Below are 24995 nucleotides of genomic sequence, written 5' to 3'. Positions count from 1 at the left end.
CATCTTTTTTTATTGTCACTTGCATGTGTGGTCATTGATATTCTGTTTAACTTTTTATAGATACACTGCACAGACTATTTACCATTGGCCTCCTCTGTTTAGCTAGAACAAAACTACTTATGCATGAAAACACAATGGACACTGAGGTTTTAAAGGTTTTATTTTGGACAGTTTACTCGTTGAGAGGGAGAGACCACTATGGCTAATTTACTAATTATTTATATAATCTTAACATCAAATCTCACTAGCTAAGGGTGAGGAAGAGGGGGCCCCACCCAGAAATCACATGGTCTGCATAACTTTCACTTGATGCTCCCAAACCTCATACCTCAGTAATCCAACTACTAATATATAGCATTATGTAACAAAAAGTTCCCGCCATTTTATTTTTAATTTATTTTTTATTTCTGCAATACCCACACCCGACACATAAAATTGAGAGAGAGAGACACTAATAACAATTAATTGCTCAGGTGATTAGGCAGTATTAGTTAATGTATTAACAGCTGTTTTAATAAAGGCGTAACTCTGTATTCATCCATAAACAAGAAAATTTCTTTTAAAAAAAAAAAAAAAAAAAAAAAAGAAAATTCGGCCATCTTATCCTTTTCAGGCGATTAACAGCAACAGGATACGAATGCTGAGTCTTGTAACTGTGTCCCCAGTAATAACTGCCTTCCATAGTTGTTGTCTCACCAGGTTTTGGCCAACTAATCCTCTGGCCTGCTTGGGTAGGATTAAAGCCGCTACCTTCAGACGATGCTCACCTGGAACCGTCTTATATTTGTAAAAGTGTCTGTAGATTAGTCATAGACGAGGATGACGAAAGCAAATATATTATTAGATGTATAGTGGGTGAATCTTGAAGCGATTCAAATGAACGCTAAATAAAATAACATTTTGTTGGTTCGTTTATTAATCTGTTCATATGGTTCCCTCATCCTGTCAAACAGTCGCAACAAACACTCATCTACCTACAACCACTGTCAACAATTTCCCTGCACTATCTGTGCCTTAAACTAAATTCAAATTCGACAACGTTTTTTTTTTTCTTTCCTAGAATTTTCCACGCTTGTGGAACTCTATACTGCAGCGCTGCTTTCTAGCTGATTATAACATGATTGTTTTCAAGCCCAATGTAAACAGCTTCTTGTTGAGCTGTCTTAAATAATCTTCTTTTGCTCCTTTCCACCTTTACTGATCATTAAGGGCGCTGTCTCAACTGACACTCATTAATCCTTATTCTCAAATGGCTTTCAGGCCTTGATAAGCAGTGACTCCCATATTAAAGAAAAAAAGCTCCATAGATAAATACTTATTTCAATGAGAAATAAACACTAAGTTTAAGAGATTGATAACAATGTCGGATATTGATCAGGCAATGCCAAAGGTGCGCTGGTCGACGATTGATATGATCATTATCTATATTTGTAAAAATAGAATGTCAGAAAGAATGTTATCAAAGTAAAATAAATATTTACAGATAAAATTATTTATCTAATATATTAAAAGCTACATGTCTGTCTGTCTGTCTCCCGAAACTAAAAGTCACAGAGCAGTGCTATGAGCCTCAAATGATTGGATTTTTTAGGGACTGTTCTTTTATGAGTCTTGCCGGTTAAAATAGTTTTAACAGGTCAAAAATGGGTCAAAATTGAAAAAATTGTTATGCATTTTGTTCATTAGTTTATTTTTAATTTTTAACTAGTTCATATGCGCGTCACGTTGGCAGAGTGGTAACGTCACCAGCTCTGAATGTTATAGTTTTGGTTTCGATTCTAGCTGATGGCACCCAAATACTTTTTTTTTTTTTTACTTTTAATATCACAACTCAATAATAATGTATATGAAATCTAGACAAAGTAAAATATCATATTTAAGCATATTTTACATCTGGGCAAAGCCCCCCCCCCCCCAACTCCGCTAGTGTTAAAATATTCAGAAAATGTTTTAATAGAAAGGAATGTTAGTTTTCATAACACAAACAAGAATGTTAGAACAAAATAAGTGACTAAGTTAGATCATGTGGAGAGTAATGAGATAGCTTGTATCAGTCATCAAGAGTTGGGAGTCGGAGAGGGCAGACGCGGTTGGGAGTCAGAGGAAAAAGGATGGTCCACAGACAATAACGGCTCTGAGTAGGGGAAAACGTTGATAGTAACAGTCTACGACCAGCGTTACAGCTTTCCAATTGGGGGTGGGGGGAACATTGATAAATAAAGTTGCTGTAAATAGCACCAAGACTTTGAGTCGTACAAATCTTCATTTGCAGCTTTTCCAAGGATCCATCAAATCAAAACCAAACCAAGATAGACAAGGTATGTTTCCTACTAGCCGATGTAAAACCCCAGATTTTTATTTGCCTTTTAATGTTATAATTGTCATAATGTTTAGACACGCTCTAGACAATCAATTGCAGACAATAACAAGAAGGAATTTAAGCTAAATAAAAAAAAAATTTTTTAAAAATGCTTTAATAGAAATGTATGTTAGAACAATACGTGACGAGGGTAGATTATACTATTTATGTCTGTGTGGTTAATGCCATAAAGAGAGAGCTTGAAAAACGCGTATCAGTTAGTCAAAAGTTGAGTCAGAGTTGGCAGACGCGGTCAGTAATCAAAGAAAGAAAGGTGATGATGGAGAGTAATGGCTTCAAGTAGAGAGAAATGTCGATAATAAAAAGCTAGGACCAGCATTGCAGCTTTCCAGTGGGGAGGGGGGGGGACATGCAGAATAAAACTGCTGTAAATACCACCACGACTTCAAGTTGTACGAATCTTCGTTTACAGCTTTTCCGAGGATCCAACAAATCAAGACCAAAATTGGACAAGGTATGTTTTCCATTGGCCGATCTAAGTTCATTGTTTGCAACCCCCCCCCATTTAGCCCCAAAAATCTCCAAGGCCTTAACATATTTAATTTTTTTTTTTCTACATGGTAGTCACCACTTATCAAGGCCCGGAAGCCACTCAAGGATAAGGATTATTGCATGTACAGTAATCAATGGGATAATATCGTAGTAATCGTTAGTATTGGAGATTTGTTAAAGTGGCTTACTTAAGGGGGGCAGTTCATCAGGAATTTGTTTATATTGAACTTGAAAACATCCTAGTTGCAGTCACGTGAGAAACAGGCAAATGGAAGAGAGTTACACAGGTGTGCACTTCTAAGAAAAAAGCTTTGTTCATGGAATCTGCATGGGGAAAATTTTTGACGGTGGTTTCAGCTAGACGGGTGTTTATTTAGAAAATATATATATATCGTAAAATAGACCCAAAAATGGAGTTTTTATTAGCCCTAAATGAGCCCCTGGGGCAAACCCAAGAGTTATTGTGAAGTATACACAAAGAAAGAATGAACAAGGGTGAATTTACAGGTCCACCCTCCTTTTGTCGGGGGACTAAAAAAAAAAAAAACTACAATAGTTAGCTGAGTCTTTGTGATCACCAGAATTGGTTGGTTGGTTGTTTTTGTTTTACGGCATATCAACCTTTTTCAGGTTATTTAATACCGAATCTAGTTATTTTGAGGAACGATTTTTAATGGAGTATATTTGTTTTTTAAGTCGGATTCTATTTAACCCATAGTTGGGACCCTAACAGGTACTACCACTCTGGGTCAGAGTGGACCTGGGAGCAATAGCAATTAAAGAGTGGCTCCACACTCCCCAAAGCCCGCAAGGTGGGGCCTCACCATCGGATATAGTTTAAGGTCATATCCAGGGCCACCACCAGAATTAATTGTCAGTTGAATACATATTTACCTTGTATTCAATAATTGAAAAAAAGTAATGGATACTTTTTCTTTGCTCCTTTGGCAGTGTGTTAAAAATCACACAAGTTGAATCATGTCGCTCAGTGGTTGATTGGTTTAACACATTGTTTTTAAAACAGCCTTTCTCATTGGTGGATTTCACAAATATTAACCCGCGTGAGCATGGGTCTGTTTCAACTGAAATTTATGTCTGAGAAAAAAATCTTGTACAAGATGGACTCATTTTAATCTTAATTAACTTAAGGGCCTTGGCACCTAAATTGTCATGGTACCTTAGAGACACTTAAACCTACTAAGTTAAGTATTTTTTCTTGATGTAACATCATTTTTTCAGTCAGTAAAGATTGCTGATTTTGGTTATTTACAATTTCATTGGAATCATCCGCTTTTAAATGAAATGATCTGTTACTGATCCATCAGATAAGTGCACTTTTCAATGTTGTGTGTTAATTTTTGCCTCTGCCAAAGTTCTTAGCTATGCAAGAATAAATTTTTTACAGAATCGTAGGTGCGTAATGGTAAGGGGAGTGAGCGTAATGGCTGGTAACGAGGAATGGCCGAACCTCATCAATGCTAGCATCATATCAGCAACGTGCACACAGATAAAAATCGTTTACACCTCACCAAAAGCAAAATTAATAAAAGTGTCAGATTCTGCATGATAGTCAAACGAATTTAAACATCTATATATATAAAAGGCAAAAATTTTGTGTATGTCTGGCAAAGGCTTTTCTCGCACACTCTCCCGGGTTCGTTACTATCGCTTAAAACTGTGTATATAGGTCCTATATAATAATATCTAGGAATTAGGAAACCGCGTAGCGTATAGATTTATTTACGTCGATTTTTACAAAATTATTGCTATTTTGGCTTCTCGCGTGTTGATTGGGCTTTTTAGTATAAATAAAGTGAAACTAAACTCAAAAGGACGTGTTCACGGCATTGCGCCGGGAAAAACGTCCAGAAGCAATCAGCTTTGATCAATCTTGTATATCAGACAGTCAAATTTCGATAAACAAACTCAGACGCTGACGCTGCGTGACTTCTATTTGACCTTCTTAATTAGGTCAAATGGAAGCAGCAAAGTTAACTTTTATTACGCACGCCTGTTTTTATAGTTATAGTTAGATAAATAAATTCAAACACATCTACGCTATATGTCGCGGTAGCCCAATGGTAACATCGCACGGTTTTTTTTTCACACATTACCCCCCGCTAGTCTATAATATAAATCCCAAACGTCTGTGTGTCTGTTTATTTATTTGTTTGTATGTCCGCCTAAAACTTTTGATAGATGCGTCAGAACATGACGAAACCAGTATCATTTTGAAATTTGAATTTTCGAACAACAAATATCGAAAAATTGGCCAAAAACATTAATTCCTTCGCCCTTAATTGGGCACTTTTCTACAAGGAGGCATCGCTTTTTTCGCCAATATTTTCAAAAGTCATCCCCTCTTTTCGATTGACTAGCCTTAATTTAAACCTTCGCCACTTCCGATTTGGCAATGGAACAATCGTAAAGATGCCACATTTTTTTTCTCCTTTGTGGTACGCCTGCCTACGACCACTCGTTTTTTTTTTTTTTTGCTCAACACACATTTCCAAACACCCGAGCAATGCCAAGCACCCAGGCTAGTCTATCGATATATATAAAAGCGAAAATGTGTGTATTTATGTATGTTTGTTTGTATGTATGTGTGTTTGTGTACGCTAAAATCTGTTGACAGACACGACGAAAATTCACAAACTCGGTATCATATTGAAGCTCTATCCTTCGCTCGAAAAATATAAAAAAATTGGCCAAAAACGTTCATTTTTTTCACCACAAAATCGACAATTTTCGACAGGCAGGGTCAACATCATGTCCTCTCATGATGACGACAGGTTCTATGCATACGTCAAATGACCTGATTTACTTTAAATAGTTGAAAAACTGACTAAATTTCATGTACGTTGTGTTAGGTCAGTTGGTTAGCACGTTGGTTTGTTATCTAAACGTTTTGGGTTCGAATCATGGTGTGAGATGTCTTTTTTTTTCGATTTTTTAAATTTAAATATTGAATCAGTGTTATTTAAGCCATTTTTCACATAACGTTCGTTTTTCTGTTTTTTTTTTTTACTTCGCTTATCCACCCCCGACCACACACCCAAAAACACCCGGGTACCCACCGATTTTTTAAATTTTAATATCGAAACAGGCTTATTTAAGCCATTTTTCACGTGTTCGTTTTTCTGTTTTCTTTTTTTGATTTTTACATTTAACATCGTTCGTTTGGCTTACGTTAGTTTTTTTGTGTTTTTTTTTCGATGTTTTGATTACCCCCCCCCTCCCGCTTAAGTTTTAAAGTTTTCTTTTTTTACTTCGCTTATAACAAACAAACCTGGTCATTGACCTCTACGTCATTGTCATCGTCGTCTTAACACTCGACTTCCGTGCGCGCACCTGTCAATTTGGTTCTTACTTAAATAAATTCAAACATCTTTCAGTAACTCATTCTGGCTGGCCGATTTTATTTTCAAACTTCGCCTCAGGGCTTCGGGTTTGCCCCCCCCCCGGTTTCTTTTTTATTTAACAGCACACACACCTCCAAACACCCGGGCAACGCCGGGTACCCCCGCTAGTCTATAATATAAATCTCACCTGTCTGTTGCATGTACGTTTGTTTGTATGTCTCGCAAAAACTTTCGGCAGAAGCAACTGATCCTGACACGATCGGTATCATTTTGAAGCTCAGCGTGTTGGACAACAAATATAGAAAAATTGGCTAAAACCATTAACTCCTTCACCCTAAACTCGGCCGTTTTGTACAAGGAGGGGTCGATTTTTTTTTGCCGACATTTTAGCAAGTCAGCGTCACCGTTAGATTGACTTCGGTTGATTTCAACACTTTTGATTTCCGGTTGCGTCATGGAGACATCGGCTAAGATGTCAGCTTTTCTTTCACTTTCTTTTCCGCCTTCGCGTCATGGGTTCAAGCCTGCCTGCCTACTACCACTTTTTTTTTTTTTTAACACCTCTCTCCACCCTAGCTGCCCACTGTTGTTTTGATTCCCTACCCACGCTACTATCATTTTTTTTAACATCTCTCAACACATTTACGGTTTCGAGCCTACCTGCCTACTACCACTTTTTTTTTTTTTTTTTGCTTAACACACACGTCCAAACACCCGGGCAACGCCGGGCACCCAGGCTAGTTTATAATAAAGTTTTATTTAACAATAAAAATAAATCATTTTTTTTTTTTTTATATATGCGTGTGCCATGTCAACACGCAAGGGAAAGATTAAGTCATTAAATGATTTACGAGATGTTCATAGTTCTTGGAAACAGTTTCTTGGAGATAAATGTTAGGTTTTTAGAACCAGGAATAGTCGTGAACTTTATATACATTTCTTAAATAGAGTCTAATAGGACTTCAGTAAAAGAACTGCACCAAAAGGAGTAAGACAGAAAAAAAACTTCCTCCGACTGAGGCAATCAGGTTTTTCTTTAGAGAAAAATGTTTCTTCATTTTTTTTAACAAAAGGCAATAAAATGTGTTATATTAGTTAGTTCCAGTAAAGTTTTTTATTTTTATTTTTTTTACATGGAGGTCACCACTTATCAAGGCCCGGAAGCCACTCGGGGATAAGGGTTATTGCGTGTACACTGTACACGCAATAACCCTTATCCCCGAGTGGCTGTACAGTAATCAATGGGATAGTATCGTAGTAATAGTTAGAATTAGAGATTTAATAAAGTGTCTTACTTAAGGGGGCGGTTCATCAGGAATTTGTTTACGTTGGACTTGAAGACACCAAAGTTGTAGTCAGGTGGGAAACAGGCAAACGGAAGAGAACTCCACAGGGATGGGATTTATAATGTGATAATTTTGCTCCATAAATGTGTCTGATGTGACAAAAGGTTATTTTTTGGAGAATTAATCCAGTGGGGTTAATTTTACGTCAAGGAGACGGAGTCAAAACAGCGCATTATTCATTCGTGGTACTGTGTTCTGAATTAAACTGAACAGAAATTTGACTCAACTGATTTGGATTTCGCACGCAGTGCCTTTTATACGATTCTGGGTGGCTCTAAGCGAAGGCTGTCAGAAAAAGATTTTAGAAAGTGTTTTCTTCCAGTGTTGATTGGACAGAAAATGGATACTTTGTCACGTAGTATTGTCTTGTCCTACATCCGTGCGAAGAGGCACAGTTTACTTTTTACTTTTTTTTTTTTTACATAAGCATCACCACTTATCAAGGCCCAGAGACCACTCGAGGATAAGGGTTAAGATAATACAGTAGTCAATTGGACAATATAGTAATCATTAGTAATGAAAATTTGGTAATTTTTTTAACTTAAGTGGAACGGCTCATCAAGAACTTGAACTTGTTTACGTTGTATGTATGTTTGTTTGTATGTATCACAAAAACTTTCGACAGAAGCAACAGAATTTGTGTGGGTGGATATGACAAATGTATGCGTAACTCAAACGTTCCTTATCCATCCATTTTAATGTCTCTGGCGTATTGCTACAGGTGTAAAAAATAAATAAATAAATAAAAGTATTTTTTTACTTTCCACCTCAACACTCACCTTTAAAATAACGACTTCTGAAGGTTTGTGGGTATGCTGAAAATGAATATCACGTTTAAATTTAGAACAGGCAAGTAGTTTTCTGGATATTAAGACATTTATTATCAAATATAATCCATTATGTTTTCCCTGGTGGCCATGTTTTTTTTTCAACTGAACAAGTACGTACTAATAATGAATGCACATGCCCGTTACAAAACACCCACTCATCTCCATGTTAAGAATGGCGAAAGCCACTGACATTTATTAAGTAATACATTGGAAAAAAATGTCTTAATATCAACAAAACTACTTATTTGCGCAAAATTTGAATGTGATATTCTTTTTCAACATACTCGAAAACCTATCTAAATCGTCATTTTAAAGGTGGGTGTTGAGGTGGAAAAAAGATTATCTGAATAAATAAGAAAAATAAATAAAGTATATATATATATAACTTCTATAAATAGAACCCTACCCAAACTAGTGAGAGAGAACTTTTTAAATGGGAATGCGATTGACCTGTTAAGCAACGCTCCAATAGTTATAGTTTCTGTCTAAGGTTTCAAAAGAAAAAAAAAGTGTGGTTAGTTTCTTAAAATAGTTGTAGTCGCAATTCGAGGTAGAATCTCATACGACTTTAGTTTATTTTCAATATACTTTACAGTAACCGAGTTTTCTTCAGACAACACGTAATCCGACCCGCAAAAAAATAATTTTAATTTCCAGAGTTAAAAAAAAAAAAAGAAAAAAAAGTGGAATTAGAGAAGACTTACTTAGGAGTGTCTTCTGTACAGACAACGCCCTGCGCTGTTATTTTTGTCTTTCGCGATGGCGCATGAAACCTCCTGGACTACGAAAGAAATCCTCGGCACTATTATTGGGTCCGGAGTAGCTTTGGTGACTACGGTAAAGCTGATACGTTACATCAGTGCTGAAAAGTAAGTAAAAGATATATAATTACTTAAAAGGTTGTTGTACAAATTAACAATCAATAGGTCGAAAAAAATCAGAATAACAAACTAGATTTTTAAGTCCGTTAAAACCGGGCAAAAGTTATGACCCGTTGACTTAGAATGAATGCTTTATGCCAAATTAATAGTTAAATATAGTTAAATTTGTGCGCATTTTTGCATTAAATACTATTAATCCCTAATTGTGCATCAAATGGATACCATAATACTTAGTTCGCTGCATATTAACAAATGTCAATAAAAAAATTTAAAAAAATGCAGCCAGTAGTTTACGAGAACATTTCTAGAGTAAATGTGGTATTGTGGTAACTAACCCCTATTAATCCCTGACTCTGCATCAAATGGATGCCATAATACTTAGTTCCATACTATATTTCAGACAGATCAGCTCAGTAGTTTCCGAGAACGTTTCTAGAGTAAATGTGGTATTGTGGCGACTAATCCCTATTAATCCCTGACTGTGTATCTAACGGATACCGAATTATTCAGTTCAGATCAGCCCAGTAGTTTCCAAGTGGAACAGACAGGTAGACTAAGAGAAATATAATAATATAGATAATTTTTACCAATTTACAATTATGTCATTTTTCTATCGACCTGCAAAGTTTTAAACTTCGGAAACTGTAACTTTTGTTATTTCAAAATTTGGGAGATTGTCAAGAATTTACAACAGAAAAAAGGGTCGAAAATATAAATAGTCAGCAAATAACTGTTATCAAAGGCAATAAAATGACAGTACTTATGCTGAATACGGACCATGAAAAAATAATTACGCTGCTATTTAGAAACCCCTTTCTAACATAGGGAGGGGAGGGGCGAGTGTTTTGTAACTATTCTGTTCTTTCACCTAACAGTTTAATGAACAGAAGATACCGTAAAAACTTGAAAATCCTATTAAAAAAATAAAATAATAAAATGGGTTTGTATTACTGTACATAGATTCGAAAAAGTTTTCAAAAAACAAATATATAACAAATAAATGTTATCAAGTTACTTTTCTACCTAACTGGATATATTTTTTGTATTTTTATTAAATGTAACATGTTTATTCAGCTCGAAAAACATACAGTGTTTACCGATGTATTGGAAAATTCAAGATGGCGCCTAACTCTCATTTTAACACGGCAAGTTTGGGAAAAGGTATTATAAATAAAAAAATTAAAAAAACTAGACAAAATACTGTTAAAAAGCCGCCGAATATATGTCAACCTATGTCACGGTAACATATATTGAGCGAGTTTTTAACAGTATTTTGTCTAGTTTTTTATTTATAACACCTTTTTCCAAACTTACCTTGTTAAAAACTTTAGATTCTTTTCTTGTTGTTTTTATTTATTTATTTATTTCGCCAGATTTAACAAACAAAATGAAAATAAAACAAAGCAAAAAAAAAAAACAAAAAAAACGGTGCTTATGCACTTATGTTACCGTTATATTTTTAAATGGTTTAAGTACCTCCCCCAATGTTTGAAGAGTTTCTAATTGTTTTTTAAAAGAAAATTGGTGGAAGTCAAAATTAGCACTTGTGGCTATAAACAAGAATAAACAAAAAGCTTTAACGTGTACGTACCCCTCATGGAATGTCGTAGATTGAAGCACTTATTGATCCACGCTATTTTTAAATAGTATTTTCAAGTTTTACGATACCTGTTTTTTATTAAATGGTTAGGTGAAAGTACAGAATAGGTACGCAGCTAGGTGTATCAGAATTTTTGTAGGAATTTTTGACACCCCTTACACGAAACTGCGAATAAAATATAAAAATCTCGTAATTTCTCTTTTAAAAGTGGGTTGTTTATTTTCTTTTATGGATTATACTTCCAAAATAAACTATTAAAGTTGTTTTAAAAGTAATAGAAATATTTTATTTATATATATTTTTTTAAATAGTAATGAAATTAATTGAATTTTACGAGTTCAGTATTTTTCAATTTTTAAACTTTAAAAATCTATCAAAATTTTTCTATTGATTCTATTTTTACGATATTTTCAGGGTCAATGTGAAATTTTATGTTCTTTCCAATAAACCGAATATAATATTTTAGACAAACGTTTTTTTTTTTAATTCACCCCCCCCCATTTTCAAGTGTCTATTAAAAAGTAAATAATTAATTTACTCACCAAAGTTTTATATATCACAAATTGAAGAGAAAAGGTCAATAAATAATATATTCAAATTTAAAAAAAAAAAAAAGTAGTGTTTTTTTAGAAATTTACCTCTAAAGTTCGAAGTTTAAAACCCCCCCTTTTTTTAAACCACGTTGTTTGTTTTTTCTTTTGTTTTTTTTTTGTTGTTTTTTAATGAAACCTTGGTCCTTGCTCCTTTAATTGAAAAAAAAATTAGGGCTTGAATTACATTTTTCGAGTAGTTATTAGCTTGGAAAGACAGGGGGTCGAATAATTCACACCTCCCATTTTGAAATGTCTATTAAAAAGTAAATAATTAATTTACTCACCAAAGTGTTATATATCACAAATTGAAGAGAAAAGGTCAATAAATAATATATTCAAATTTAAAACAAAAAAGTAGGATTTTTTTTAGAAATTTACCTGTAAAGTCCGAAGTTTAAAACCTTTAAAAAATTTTAAAAAAAAAAACACGTTGTTTGTTTTTATGCTTTTTTTTTTTTTTTAAATGAAACCTTGGTCCTTGCTCCTTTTAATTGAAAAAAAATTCGGGCTTGAATTACATTTTTCGAGCTTGGAAAGACGGGGTGGAATTATTCACTATTTTTCACGAAATTTCTGACACACCTAGTACACAACACCCTCCCGTCCTCATGTTAAGAATGGCTTTCTAAATAATGTCATTATTTCAGCACGGTTTAATAAGTGCATGTTGTACGAGATCAGGTTTGTATTATTTTTTAATCACATGCCTCCTTGATTTTTAAGATCAATAATTGGTCTCATAGTCCGCCATATTGCTGGGTGTCTTCATTCGCGGTGCGTGCGACCGTCATATAGGTTCTTCTTTAGAAACTTAATCAACCTCCTCTTCCTCTGCTTGCAAGGAAATTCTCTTGATACTAAAAATGACTTGGCGTTATCAGAATACACATGTGAAGGTACACCAAATAATAAATTTGGTGAACCTGATAAACGCTAACAGGAATAAACGTGTGTTCATGTCTGATAATAGTTCCGGGTCAGATATATAGCCATAAATTCCAAGGTAGCGAGTGATCTCCCTTTGATGGGAGCCACTTTAGCTTTTTTCGAACATCCAGGAACATAGGGTCGCTTGTTTTGCATATAATGAAAATCTATAGGTGTGCTTAGATGCATCGCAGAAACATGATTTAGCATGCAAGCCCATACAAGCAAACAACAGGGCGTACATTTTTACGGCGTATTTATTGTATTTATTGTATTTAGCAAACAAAAAAAAAAAAATTTATTGTATTTATTGTATTTAGCAAACACAAAAAAATACCCTGTAAAATCTACACCCAACCTGTTTGAAGGGGTGGACAAAATTTACCTTATGAGAGGGCAGTTGAGACCCGGAGAGGGCCTTGCAGGGTAACGAATTGATCTTTTTACATGTAATGCAACCGCGGAGAAATGTCTTCACCGCTCGTCTCCCTTAGGGGATCCCAAATCCAGATAACCTTAACTTGCTAAGGGTTGAATTTGTTTCAATATGGCAGCAAGGATTGGGGGAAAATGTGCTTCATTAATGACCAGTTTGGTTAGGTGATGATTTTTTCCTAACAGAATAGGGAATTTTACTTTGAAGGGAAGAATTCAGAGTTCTGAATGCATCCTCTGGTTTGCATCAGACCACCCTTATCTAGAAATAAGCCAAGGGCCGCTACCCTTGGAGGTGCAACCTTATTTGAAGGTTGTTTTAAATAATCTATATATATAAAAGGCAAAATGTGTGTAACCATTTCGTGTATGTCTTCAAAAGGCTTTTCTCGCACACGGTTTCGAGGTCGTTACGATCACTTACAACTGTTTATATGGGTCCTAAATAATAATATGTACGATTTGGGAAAGCGCGTCGCATCTAGATTTATTTACGTTGACTTTTACAAAATTATTGCTATTTTGGCTTCTCGCGTGTTGAGGCTTTTTCGTATAAAAAGCGAAACTAATTCAAAGTTAACCAGTCCTCGGCATTGCGCCAGGAAATGTCCAGAAGCAATCAGCTGCTTTGATCAATGTTGTACATCAGACAATTGCTATTCAATCTGGACAATTGGGAGCTGGTTTCCCCCTCCCCAACATCTGTTGGAGGAAAAAACAGTCAAATTTGGGTAAACAACTGCGTGACTTCTATTTGACCTTCTTAATTAGGTCAAATGGAAGCAGCAGAGTTAACTTTTATTGCGCACACCTGTTTTTATAGTTCAATAAATTCAGACCTGTGTATGTTGTATGTATATTGTGGTGGCCTAATGGGTAACGTCTCCCATTTTTTTTTTTTTTTTTTCACACATTAATTTCCAACTCAAGGGTACGGTTCGATTCTCATACTTACCTACCAAAACATTTTTTTTATTTTTATTCACCCCCCCCCGGAGTTTTGATTTACCTCAAGACACCCAGGCATCGCCGGGTACCCCCCCCCCCGCTAGTCTAATTGAAAGGGGAAAACGTAGCTTTGCATGCGAGAAAAGAACAACAATTTAGCTCTTTTATAAGTGTCAGTGCTTGTCGTAACTTATCACAGAATCTTCAAACCATTAATTGCCTTAGATAATGTAGAGAAAGCAGATGTTTTTAAAGATAAACAATCATCTGAGAACATACAGGAAACGATTTTCCTGTTGTTAAGACAGGGTAAGAAAGAGATGGGCCAGCTGATGCTATTTGGTTTAGCCAATCTGGTTCATATACCTTGAATACTTGTGTGAACTTAGAGGTAGTAATGCTTCTAGTTAAGAAATTCACTGGATTATCCGGCAAGGTTACATGAGTTTTGGGAGTACCCCAAATTTGAGGTTAATCTCCTCCATGGATTTATTTATATGCAATATACGATTTTCCACAAATTCTTTTTTTTTTTTTTTTTTTTTTTTTTTTGACCCTTTCCGTTTAAAACCCACAACAGGACTACTTGTGCATCTGAAACAAGGAAAAGGACATGGATATTGATAGGCATACCAGCCTGCAAGACCTGAGGAATAATTTTATGGGTCAGATATATAGCCATAAATTCCAAGGTAGCGAGTGATCTCCCTTTGATGGGAGCCACTTTATCTTTTTTTGAACATCCAGGAACATTGGGTCCCTTGTTTCGCATATAATGAAAATCTGTGGGCATGATTAGATGCATCACAGAAACAAATGATTTCAACCGAAGAGTCCTCCAGTAATACACATCTGGGGGAACTCAAAGTCCTATAAATTATTTAATTCTTTGGCATGCATTTGCCACAATGTAAGAAAACTTTCAGGGATCTTCTGATCTCATGATAAATTGTTTTTCCACCATCGATTGACTAGAATCTTCCCCTGAATAGTGACAGGGAGAAGCAACAACAATGAGTCATATACACTCGAAATCTGTGATAGAACCCCACGTTTTTGACATTATCATCTATAACTGTGGGAATAAGTTTAAAAGAATCTTAAGGGGAATATCGATAACCCAACACCTTTTCATGGGTGGGAAGTGAAGATGTAACAGAATCATCTTCCATTTACAAGTTCATGAAATTAGAATTGCAGGACGGAAGCTCGAACCCTGCTTCACTTAACCTGTCACAGACATTGCTATAAACTGAAAGTAAGGAATCACGGTCGCAACTAGTGTTGACCAAATTGTCAACATAAAAGTTGTTGGAAATTGTATACTATAATAGTATTGTATCTGAAGATGTAAAATTTATCGACCACCTTAAGAAAAAAACAATCTATTCTTATCTTGAATAGATTTTAGGTGAATCTTGAGGAAGGCTTTACGCAAATCGCCCCAAAAAACATGATTGTTCTTTCTGAAGGCTAGTAATAGGTCCAATAGTTGAGCTGTTAAATTGACACCAGAGTAAGTGGCATCATTGATTGAAGTACTCCCTCCCAACATTTTAATGAACAGTTGAAGACTGGGTGGATCTTCATTGTTACCCTCAGATCCTCCTTAATAACAGGTCTGTAGGGGTGGGGTCCACATGTAATTCTTATATGTTCCAGGTGGAACTGAGAAGGATTCAATTATTCCGCAATTTTCATATTCTCCGAAAACTTGCAGATAGTCAGACCCTTATATTTTAAGGATTCTGCCACTTTCTGCATTATTCGCAGACTCTATTTTAGAAAAGATCAATATAATATTTTCCGTCCCTGAGGGTGATAGATTCTTGAAATTTATTCATCTTCTCTTCATCACAGGAAGACAACTTATTGTTCTCATCAATTCCAATAGAATCTAGAGAGCAAAACCTCTTTATTCCAAGCTCTACGGATGATTCATTAAAGAACGGTTGAAGTGCATCCTCATAAATAACAGTAGAATTCAGCACGCTATCAATCAAATAAGAACTGCATGTAGAGAGAGCATTTAGCACCTTATCAAAGGCCGGTAACTCTTCCTTAACATTTGAATTAAAATTAAAAAATTCGGACCCTTCACTGAAGGGAATTACGTACTTGGAAATCTTCCAAACAGTACCTCCCCTTTATTTAGGTTATTTATTTGTTGAATTAGCTATTCAATTCCGTGTATCCTGGACAAAGACAAAAACCCTTATTAGTCAATTTTGACATGATTTCGTCGAACCTGTTCACATGAAAAATCAGCTTCAAGTCGTTAGCAAATAGAATAGAAAATAGAAAAGGTCTTTGACAACCCAATTTAAGGGAGACTTCAAGTTCCTGAAGTTTCAAAGAATTAGACCCAATAAGAGTGTTTACTGGCATCTCAACTGTCGCCGGATTTAATTTTTTTCCAGGACTTAATTGGTTTAAAACTGCCCGTGAAAAGAATGACCTCTGACTTCCTATATCTAACAGGCAGTAGAAGTAGACAGTGGCCCTTTATCCTCATAGAGATTTTAATTACAGGAAAAATAGTTTTCCTGTCCTGCTAAAGATGTATGTCCCACAAAGAATTTGGAACTTTTCGGGAACATAATGGATTAGTGGTTATTTAGTCCACAATGCAAAGATACGGAAATCCCTTAATGCCCTTGCAATTAATTTCAGAGTGGCCATTAAGACACTTGGTACACAGCTTAAGTTCCTTAGCCCTCTGAAATTTATCATAAAATTTCTGATATTTGGAACAGCCCTTAACAAAATGGTCAGTAACCTTGCATAATTTACAAATTTTATTAGTTTCTCCATTATTAGCAAGTGTTCTGAAGGTATTCATACCCTGCTTCATGTTAATGGATTTGGAGTAGGAACTGGCCGCCAAATTGGACCTTGGTTCTGAAGAAGAAGCCGATATTTTAGGTGGGCTTTTTTCCCCGCCTTGTCGCATCTAATAATGCCACCATCAAAAATTCCAAAACGTCTAAACTATGTGGCATTATAGAAGAAAGAGAAGGGAAACGTTCATTTGTCCTGTTTATTATTTCTCGACGTACACTGTTTATTATTTCTCGACGTACACTGTTTATTATTTCTCGACGTACACCGTTTATTATTTCTCGACGTACACTGTTTATTATTTCTCGACGTACACCGTTTATTATTTCTCGACGTACACCGTTTATTATTTCTCGACGTACACCGTTTATTATTTCTCGACGTACACCGTTTATTATTTCTCGACGTACACCGTTTATTATTTCTCGACGTACACCGTTTATTATTTCTCGACGTACACCGTTTATTATTTCTCTACGTACACCGTTTATTATTTCTCTACGTACACCGTTTATTATTTCTCTACGTACACCGTTTATTATTTCTCTACGTACACCGTTTATTATTTCTCTACGTACACCGTTTATTATTTCTCTACGTACACCGTTTATTATTTCTCGACGTACACCGTTTATTATTTCTCGACGTACACTGTTTGGGAATTTCGCACACAAGATATGGGCTATAATAGCTCAAGACATTGAATTATCTAAAAGGAAGTCTGTACCAAATGATTTATCCATTTTGCATCGGGGCTCATGTCACAGTGGATAGAGACGTTGAATCTCTACGGTTCCAGGTGAGAATTGTCTGAAGATAGCGGTTTCAATCCTACCCAAAGCCGGCCAGAGGCTTACTTGACCCCCCCCCCAAAAAAAAAACATGGTGAGACGACAACAACTATGGAAGGCAGTAATTGCTGAGGATGAAGTTAGGAGATTCAGAGTTTCTATCCCGTCACGGTTACCACCTGACAAAGGCCAGAGGAATAGTTGGCCGAAATGTTGTGAAACAACGCCTAAGAAAGATGAGGATAATAGTCTGCAAAAAATGAATTGATAAACTAGTTGGACACATTCAAGGAAAACCTTGAGGTCCTTTAATAGTGTAATATGTTCTGGCTGAGAAATAATTTCCTTGAAAATTCGATTTTTAATTAAAGAAGGATCATGAATCTCTCCTTCAAACACGCCAATACCTGGTCGTAATTATCAGGAGTTATGTCTAAGTTGGAAACAAGGTCGAACACCTTGCCCATTAATTTTGGTTTTAATAAAAGTAGCTTGTCCGTTGCCCCCATGTTTGTCAAACAGAACTCAAACCTCCTGAGGAAGCTACAAAATTCAAATATCCAATTAGGGGGACCCACTAAATTTAGGACAGTCCAATTCCATTCTCATTGGTTGAATAACAGTAGGTTGTTTTCAACCAGATTCTTTTGGACTAGGCTTCATCCCAAGTAATTTTAATCTCCTGTCAGAAGTAAACTGTGCGAATCTTAGCATATTTTTAATCTTTCTTCAGTGGAGGATTTTAGAATCAACTGGTCGAACAGACCATTTAACTCAGTTAACCATTTATTAACACCCAAAGAGCTCGATTCGAGAGAAGCCAGTCCAATAGTATTTTCAAGCAACCAGTCTAATATGCTGGTGAGACAAAATTTCTTTGCTTTGATCCGGGAGACCAGGTCCTTTGAACATGCTATAATTAGCAGCACGAAGCAGAAAGAACAAATAATGGATGGAAAAAACTTCCCCAAAAACAGACCGAGGCTTAATAAAACCAGGGAAATATATCTGAACCGGGATTAACACTAACCCTTTCCAACTAAGGAGTAAAGAAAAAAATTTAAAAAAAAACGGCGAAGAAAAAAAAAAAAAAAAAAAATGGCTGTTCTAATCTATGGTCTAAGGGAAATAACTCTTAACAAGAATGTAATTATTTTTTTAGACTGCGTGCGGCCAATTAGATGAAATAATAAAAAAAAAAAAAACAACACTATCATTGAATCTTAAACATTTAAACAGCAGACAAGATCACAACATTTAAGAAAAAAATATACTTTAGTCAAGTACAAAAAAAAAAAAAACATTAAAATATACTGAAATGTGAATTATTACTAACTAGCTTTGGGTGCCTGGCGTTGCCCGGGTGTTTGGAGGTGTGTGTTGAGCAAAAAAAAAAAAAAAAAAGTGGTAGTAGGCAGGCAGGCTCAGACTCGTACCGCGAAGGAGGAAAGGAAGTGAAAAAAAAAAGAAAAAGAACGCGACATCTTTGCTGTTGCGCCCATCGCCAAACCGGATGTGATAAATGTTTAAATTAAGGGTAGTCAATCGAAAAGAGGAATGACTTTTGAAAATATCGGCATAAAAAGTGACCCCTCCCTGTAGAAAAATGCCCAGTTTAGGGTGGAGGAATTAATGTTTTTAGCCAATTTTTCAATATTTATCATCCGAAGGGATGAGCTTCAAAATGATACCAATCTAGTGAAAATCCGTTGCATCTGTCGAAAGTTTTAGGCAGACAAACATACATACATACATACATACATACATACATACATACATACATGATGATTGCTGCATCTTTCCAGATGATCGCCGTCACATTGAGTTCTCCCAATCTTGTCGTCCATGCCATCTTAGATGACTCTGTACTCCCGCCACAGATTTGCACATCTTCTGTAGAAAAATGCCCAGTTTAGGGTGAAAGAATTAATTGTTTTAACCAATTTTTCAATATTTGTCGTCCGAAGGGTTGAGCTTCAAAACAATACTGATCTCGTGAAAATCCGTCGCATCTGTCGAAAGTTTTAGGCAAACGTACATACATACATCCATACATACCATACCATACCATACAAACAGGTGAGATTTATATGATAGACTTTTTTTTTTTTTTTATAGAAAGAAAAAAGGAAAAACTTCTTTTTTTTTTTTAAACTCACTTAAAATTTACTATGATGATGCATTAAAAATGTGAACGACTTAATTTAAATCTTTGTTAAGTGAAGACTTTCAGGGTTAAGCGTTAAGCGAAAATAATTTTATGAGCCACATGTCCATGTGGCTTACAATTTAAATTTATCATAACGACAGAAAGTTTTTTTTTTTTTTTTTTTTTGAACAATTAAGACACTCCCTCACATATTAATAATGACAGAAAAGTTTTGTTTTTTTTTGTTTTTTTTTAACAATTATGGCAATCAAATATTAACAACTAGCGGGGGTACCCGGCGTTGCCCGTGTGTGTGTGTGTGGAGGAAGAACTTTAAAAAATCGGAAAAACCCAAACAAAAAAACAGCCAATGAACATAAAACTTCTTTTAAAAAATCGGAAAAACAAACCCCCTCCCCCCAAAAAGGGACGGCATTGCCCGGGTGTTTGGAGGTGTGTAACTTTTTTTAAAAAATCAGAAAAAACAAAACAAATGAAACAGCGAACGGATGTAAAACTTCTTTAAAACAATCAGATAAACAAAAACCCCAAAAAAGGAAAGAAAACAAAACAAAAACAAAGCGAAAAAAAAAAATGGTATAAATAATCTAGTTTCAATATTAAATGTTTAAAAATCAAGAAAAAAACATACCTGATAACTGGGATTGAACCTGAAATCTTTCAATAATGACTTAACGTCACTTAACCCATCGCACTATAGACGCGTAAATGAAAGTAGGTTGGTTTTTATAACATTTAAAACGAATTCAATGTACGTCTTTTGCGCATAATGACGCATGCGTAAAGCAATCTTGTCATGAAGATACCATTTTTTTTCACCCCTCCCAGTAAAAAAAAAGAGCCGTTGAGGATGAAGGAATGAATGTTTTTGCTCAATTTTTCAATATTTGTCGTCCAAGATGTCGAGCTTCAAAATGATACCGAACTCGTGAAAATCCATCGCCTCTGTCGAAAGTTTTTGCGAGACATACAAACACACACACACATTTTCGTGCTTTTGTATATATAGACTAGCGGGAGATACCCGGCGTGGCCAGGGTGTTTGTATGTGTTGGGGGGAGGGGTGATCAAAACAACACTGTTTAAAAAAAAAAAAAACGTTGGCCAGGTGTTTGGAGGTGTAAAAGAAAAGAAAAAGTTTTAGTAGGAAAGTAGGCTTGAACCCCGAACCTTTGATGTGGAGATGGAAACGAAATGGAAAAAAACCCTGGGACCTAGCCATCTCGGCCATGAGAGAAGAGGAATGAAAAACCTCTTAATTTAACGTTTATAAAATGAAATTGACAGGTGTGAGAACCTTAAGTCGTGTGATGTTTGAACTTGAAACATAACGCGGCTGCAAGCCAGTTTTCGCTTGTTTTATACTGAAAAGCGAAAGATACACGGGACGCTCTAAAAATCTGGAAAAAATAACGCGTGAAAGTTGGGCAAATTAAATAGACAAGCGCCCCCCCCCGTTCGTAACTTATAGATATTATCATTTAAACGTGATATAAAAAGTTTAAGAAGGAATGAGCCGACCGAAAAGTCCAGCGAAAAAAAACTTTTATAGACATACATACATACATTTTCGCTTTTATATATCTCTCTCTCTCTCTCTCTCTCTCTCTCTATATATATATATATATATATATATATATATATAGATGACATGGCAAAGATTAATTATTCTGAAATATATAGCATTTAAGCTAACTTAAACAGAAGTTTGAAAGGTTATTATATATATTTAAACTGAAAGTTTTAACAAATTATTTAGCAATACTTATGAGTTCAAACTATACTTTCTTACAAAAAAAAAAATGAGTTTAAATTTAACGTACTTTCCTTTCTTATCTCACTTGTTTTTTTTGCACCAATGCAGTGGCAAAAAATTAACATAACAATGACAACAATGCATACCTCTGAAAATTCAATACAAATTTTATTTGTACTTCGTTGCAAAAAAAAAGAAATGCCTAATTTGCCTCTGAATAGGGCTGGTAACAACCTCGAAAGGTAATAGTTCTTTTATCTTCATCAGCAACTGGTATTCGAGTACAGCACTGTTCGAAGATCAGGTTAATTACAGCCGTTGAAGGGGTTGGTATGATGTTTTCTGATGAAAAGATTCAATTCCCAACTTGAGACGACATTACAGAAGTTCATAATTGATGTTCATTTGAAGGAAAAATCATTGATGACAAGTCGAGAATTCTGACATTAAAAACGTTTCTGGGAGATTTAATAACTAAGCCTAATCATTTTTAGGCTTTAAAATAAATTCTCAACGAGATAAAAAGTTAGAGGCGTCCAAATGCCTCATATCCAGAGAGAGTTGAGCTGCATACTTCTGGTTCGGCTGTTTTACTGGAACTGCCTGTGAATAAAAAAGGCATTCAAAAGCCTGCCAAGCTTATCGCTGGCGCTTAAAACATCGACTAATTTGATTGGTCTAAACAAAGACAGTGACCAAATCAGCCAATGAGGGACTTGCTTATATATGTAGAATTTCTCACAGAACCGTTTTCGTCATTTCTGGACGCCACATTACCAGTCTACATAAGCACACAAAAATAACTATACATTATTTGAATGTTTATGTATTTATCTACGTACACAATCTTTATTTCAATTTGGCTTTTTTGTTTGTGAAAATTTGGCTACAGTTATCAATTTGGCCTATTTTGCCCCCCCCCCTTTTTTTTTTAGTCAAATATTTTTTATGGCCTGGCAATCCTGGGGTCGGCAAGCTATTGTAAAGAAACACCTTAATGTTATCAATAATTAGCCGCAGATACCTTTTCCTGTAAACTATAACAGCTCGTCAAACTATGGCCTGTGAGCCAGATCCGGCCTGCCAAAGTCTTTTAATCCGGCTTGCGGTGTTCTTATTGAAGACGTAAAAAATATTCAGGATTTTTTTTTTTTTTTTTTTTTTTTGAAGATGTAGCTATGACACTAATTTTCGACACCCATAACAAAAAATACACATTAAATTTTTTTTTTTTTTTTTTTTACTCTTCATAAATCAAACGAATTTTTAAAAACTTCCCTAAAAATCTAAAAACGAGAAAATGGAATCGAATATTATTTCTACATATTTTGACGTAAATAATGAAAACAACGCAATTTTTAAAATTCTCTCAAAAAGCAAATAATTGATCAGTTTCGTTATTTTTTAAATTATTTTTATTTATTTATTTTTTAGACATTTACAAAAAAATGAACTATATATATTTTTATTTATTTATTTATTTTTTTTTTTTTTAGACATTTACAAGAAAAAATGAACTATGTATAAACTGACTTAAAATAATATACAAAAAAAAACAAAGAAACAAAAAAAAAAACATTTGCCCCCACACCCTCCTAACGCGATCTTATCAGATTTTTTAGGGGGTAGAGCCGGATTCACATCTTATTTTTTACATATTAAAATATACTGGAATGAAATAAAATATCTTTAATTTTGGGTTACAATCATTACCGATTTGTACGATTTTCTCAATTTTCCCCCCCCGGTCAAACACTTTGGAGACCCCTGAACTATAACATTTACTTTTTAATAAAAATGCCATGTTGGGTAAAATGATAATCGTGAAGAAAGAGAGAGCCTGTTTCCTCCGTTTGACTACATTCCAACCTTCCAGAGGTTGAAACCCAATTACAGGAGACGAAACCGGACATATTATTTCTAAGTGAAACTGGAATAGGACCGACCACTACCCTAGACGAGTTCATAATTAACGGATACTCAAATCTAATAGCTAAATCTGACCCCCAAGATCGCCATGGGCATGGAATATGTGCCTACATTAAGGATGGCTTCCCGTGTGGCAGGGATATCTCTAGAGAAGATCCTAATTTACCCTATATGTGCTTCAGGGTTGCACTTGCTAACACTACTGCATTTATATTTGCCCTCTATAGGCCCCACAACAGCGGAGTTACTATCTTTAAGAGCATATCTGAGAAAATTGACCACATACTGTCTTCACATCCCTCGGCTAACATCCACATATGTGGTGATTTCAACGTCCATAACGTGGAATGGCTGACCCATTCAAATAAGACAGATGACGAGGGAAGGTTTTGTCATGATTTTGCCATTGCTTATGACCTCACTCAGATTGTTCGCGAACCCACCCGTGTGCCCGATACACCCGGTCAATATGCAAGCCTCTTAGACCTTTTTCTCTGCACTCCATATTTAAAAAGGATGTGTCCTCTATAGTATCAGATCTGACCGAATGGTTAATTGTAGGCATAGACCAATTCATACCATCTAAAAAATTTCAACAAAAACCTAACAACCAGCCATGGTTCTCCCCAGAATGTGCTGCTGCTATCGCGCACAGAAATCACTTTTTCCATAGCTACCAACGTAATAGATGCACTGAAACTAAAGCTGCTTTCAGGTCTGCCAGCAACCACTGTAAAAGAGTAATAAAAAATGCAAGAGAGCTATATGCCCAGTCTGTTAAATCCAAGGTAGCTGATCAGCGGCTTGGATCCCACCAGTTTTGGCAAATAACAAATAAGATCCTGAACAGAAGTGTGCGTTCTATCCCAACCATTATCAATGGACCAGAGGTCATCTCGTCAGCGTCAGACAAGGCCAAACTATTTGCAAAGAACTTTGCAGCTAATTCTACCCTATGCAACGAAGGCCATCAACTCCCCATATTTCCTCCTATAACACAGAACAAGCTAGGTAACATACAAATATCCGTGCAGGAGGTCGCCAAGCTAATAAAGAACCTAGATTCCAGTAAAGCAACTGGCCCTGATGGCATCCCAATTATAGTGTTAAAAAAGCTTCAACCAGAACTTGCTCCCATACTTACGAAACTATTTAAGCGCTGTCTTAAGGAGAAGTGCTTTTCGACTCCCTGGAAGACCTCTTCAGTTTGCCCTATATTTAAGAATTCAGGTGATAAGTCATCTCCCTCTCAATACAGACCTATAAGTCTCCTGTGTGTTATGAGTAAGTTGCTGGAATTCATATTAAATAGAGAAATAGTCAACCACCTCAGCAGGAATAACCTTCTTAGTGACACACAATATGGTTTCCGCTCTGCAAGATCTACCGCAGATGTGCTGACGGTTATATCCCACAGGATAAGTGAATCTCTTGACAAAGGCTTCCTTTCTAGGGCAATTGCTCTTGACATATCAAAGGCCTTTGACAAGGTATGGCATAAGGGTCTACTTCACAAGATTTCCAGCTACGGTATAACGGGAAATGTTTTCTCAATCATTAAATCATTTCTCTCCGATAGACTCATAAGAGTAGTGGTCGATGGACAAAAATCGGAGGCCTGCAATATAAATGCTGGAGTCCCCCAGGGGTCAATCCTGGGCCCAACTCTCTTCCTGATCTACATCAATGACCTCCCTAAACACATACTTAAATC

General features: G+C 35.6%; 1 protein-coding gene across 1 annotated transcript in view; it reads left to right on the top strand.

Annotated features, from left to right (window-relative positions):
* The first annotated feature begins 8823 nt into the window (after positions 1-8823).
* Positions 8824-24995, top strand: part of LOC145259829 (failed axon connections homolog) — a 42469-nt gene continuing 26297 nt past the window's right edge. Inside the window, exon 1 of the mRNA XM_080117654.1 lies at positions 8824-9279. Within this exon, the coding sequence (XP_079973780.1) occupies positions 9170-9279 (110 nt within the window). The 5' untranslated portion in view covers positions 8824-9169. The remainder of the gene's footprint in view (positions 9280-24995) is intronic.

Source organism: Euprymna scolopes, chromosome 35 (genome assembly GCF_053919585.1).
Source record: "Euprymna scolopes isolate OS-2025 chromosome 35, ASM5391958v1, whole genome shotgun sequence".
NCBI classification, from domain to species: Eukaryota; Metazoa; Mollusca; class Cephalopoda; order Sepiida; family Sepiolidae; genus Euprymna; species Euprymna scolopes.
Note: the sequence above shows the minus strand (reverse complement) of the source record. Positions and strands in the feature narration are given on the sequence as shown.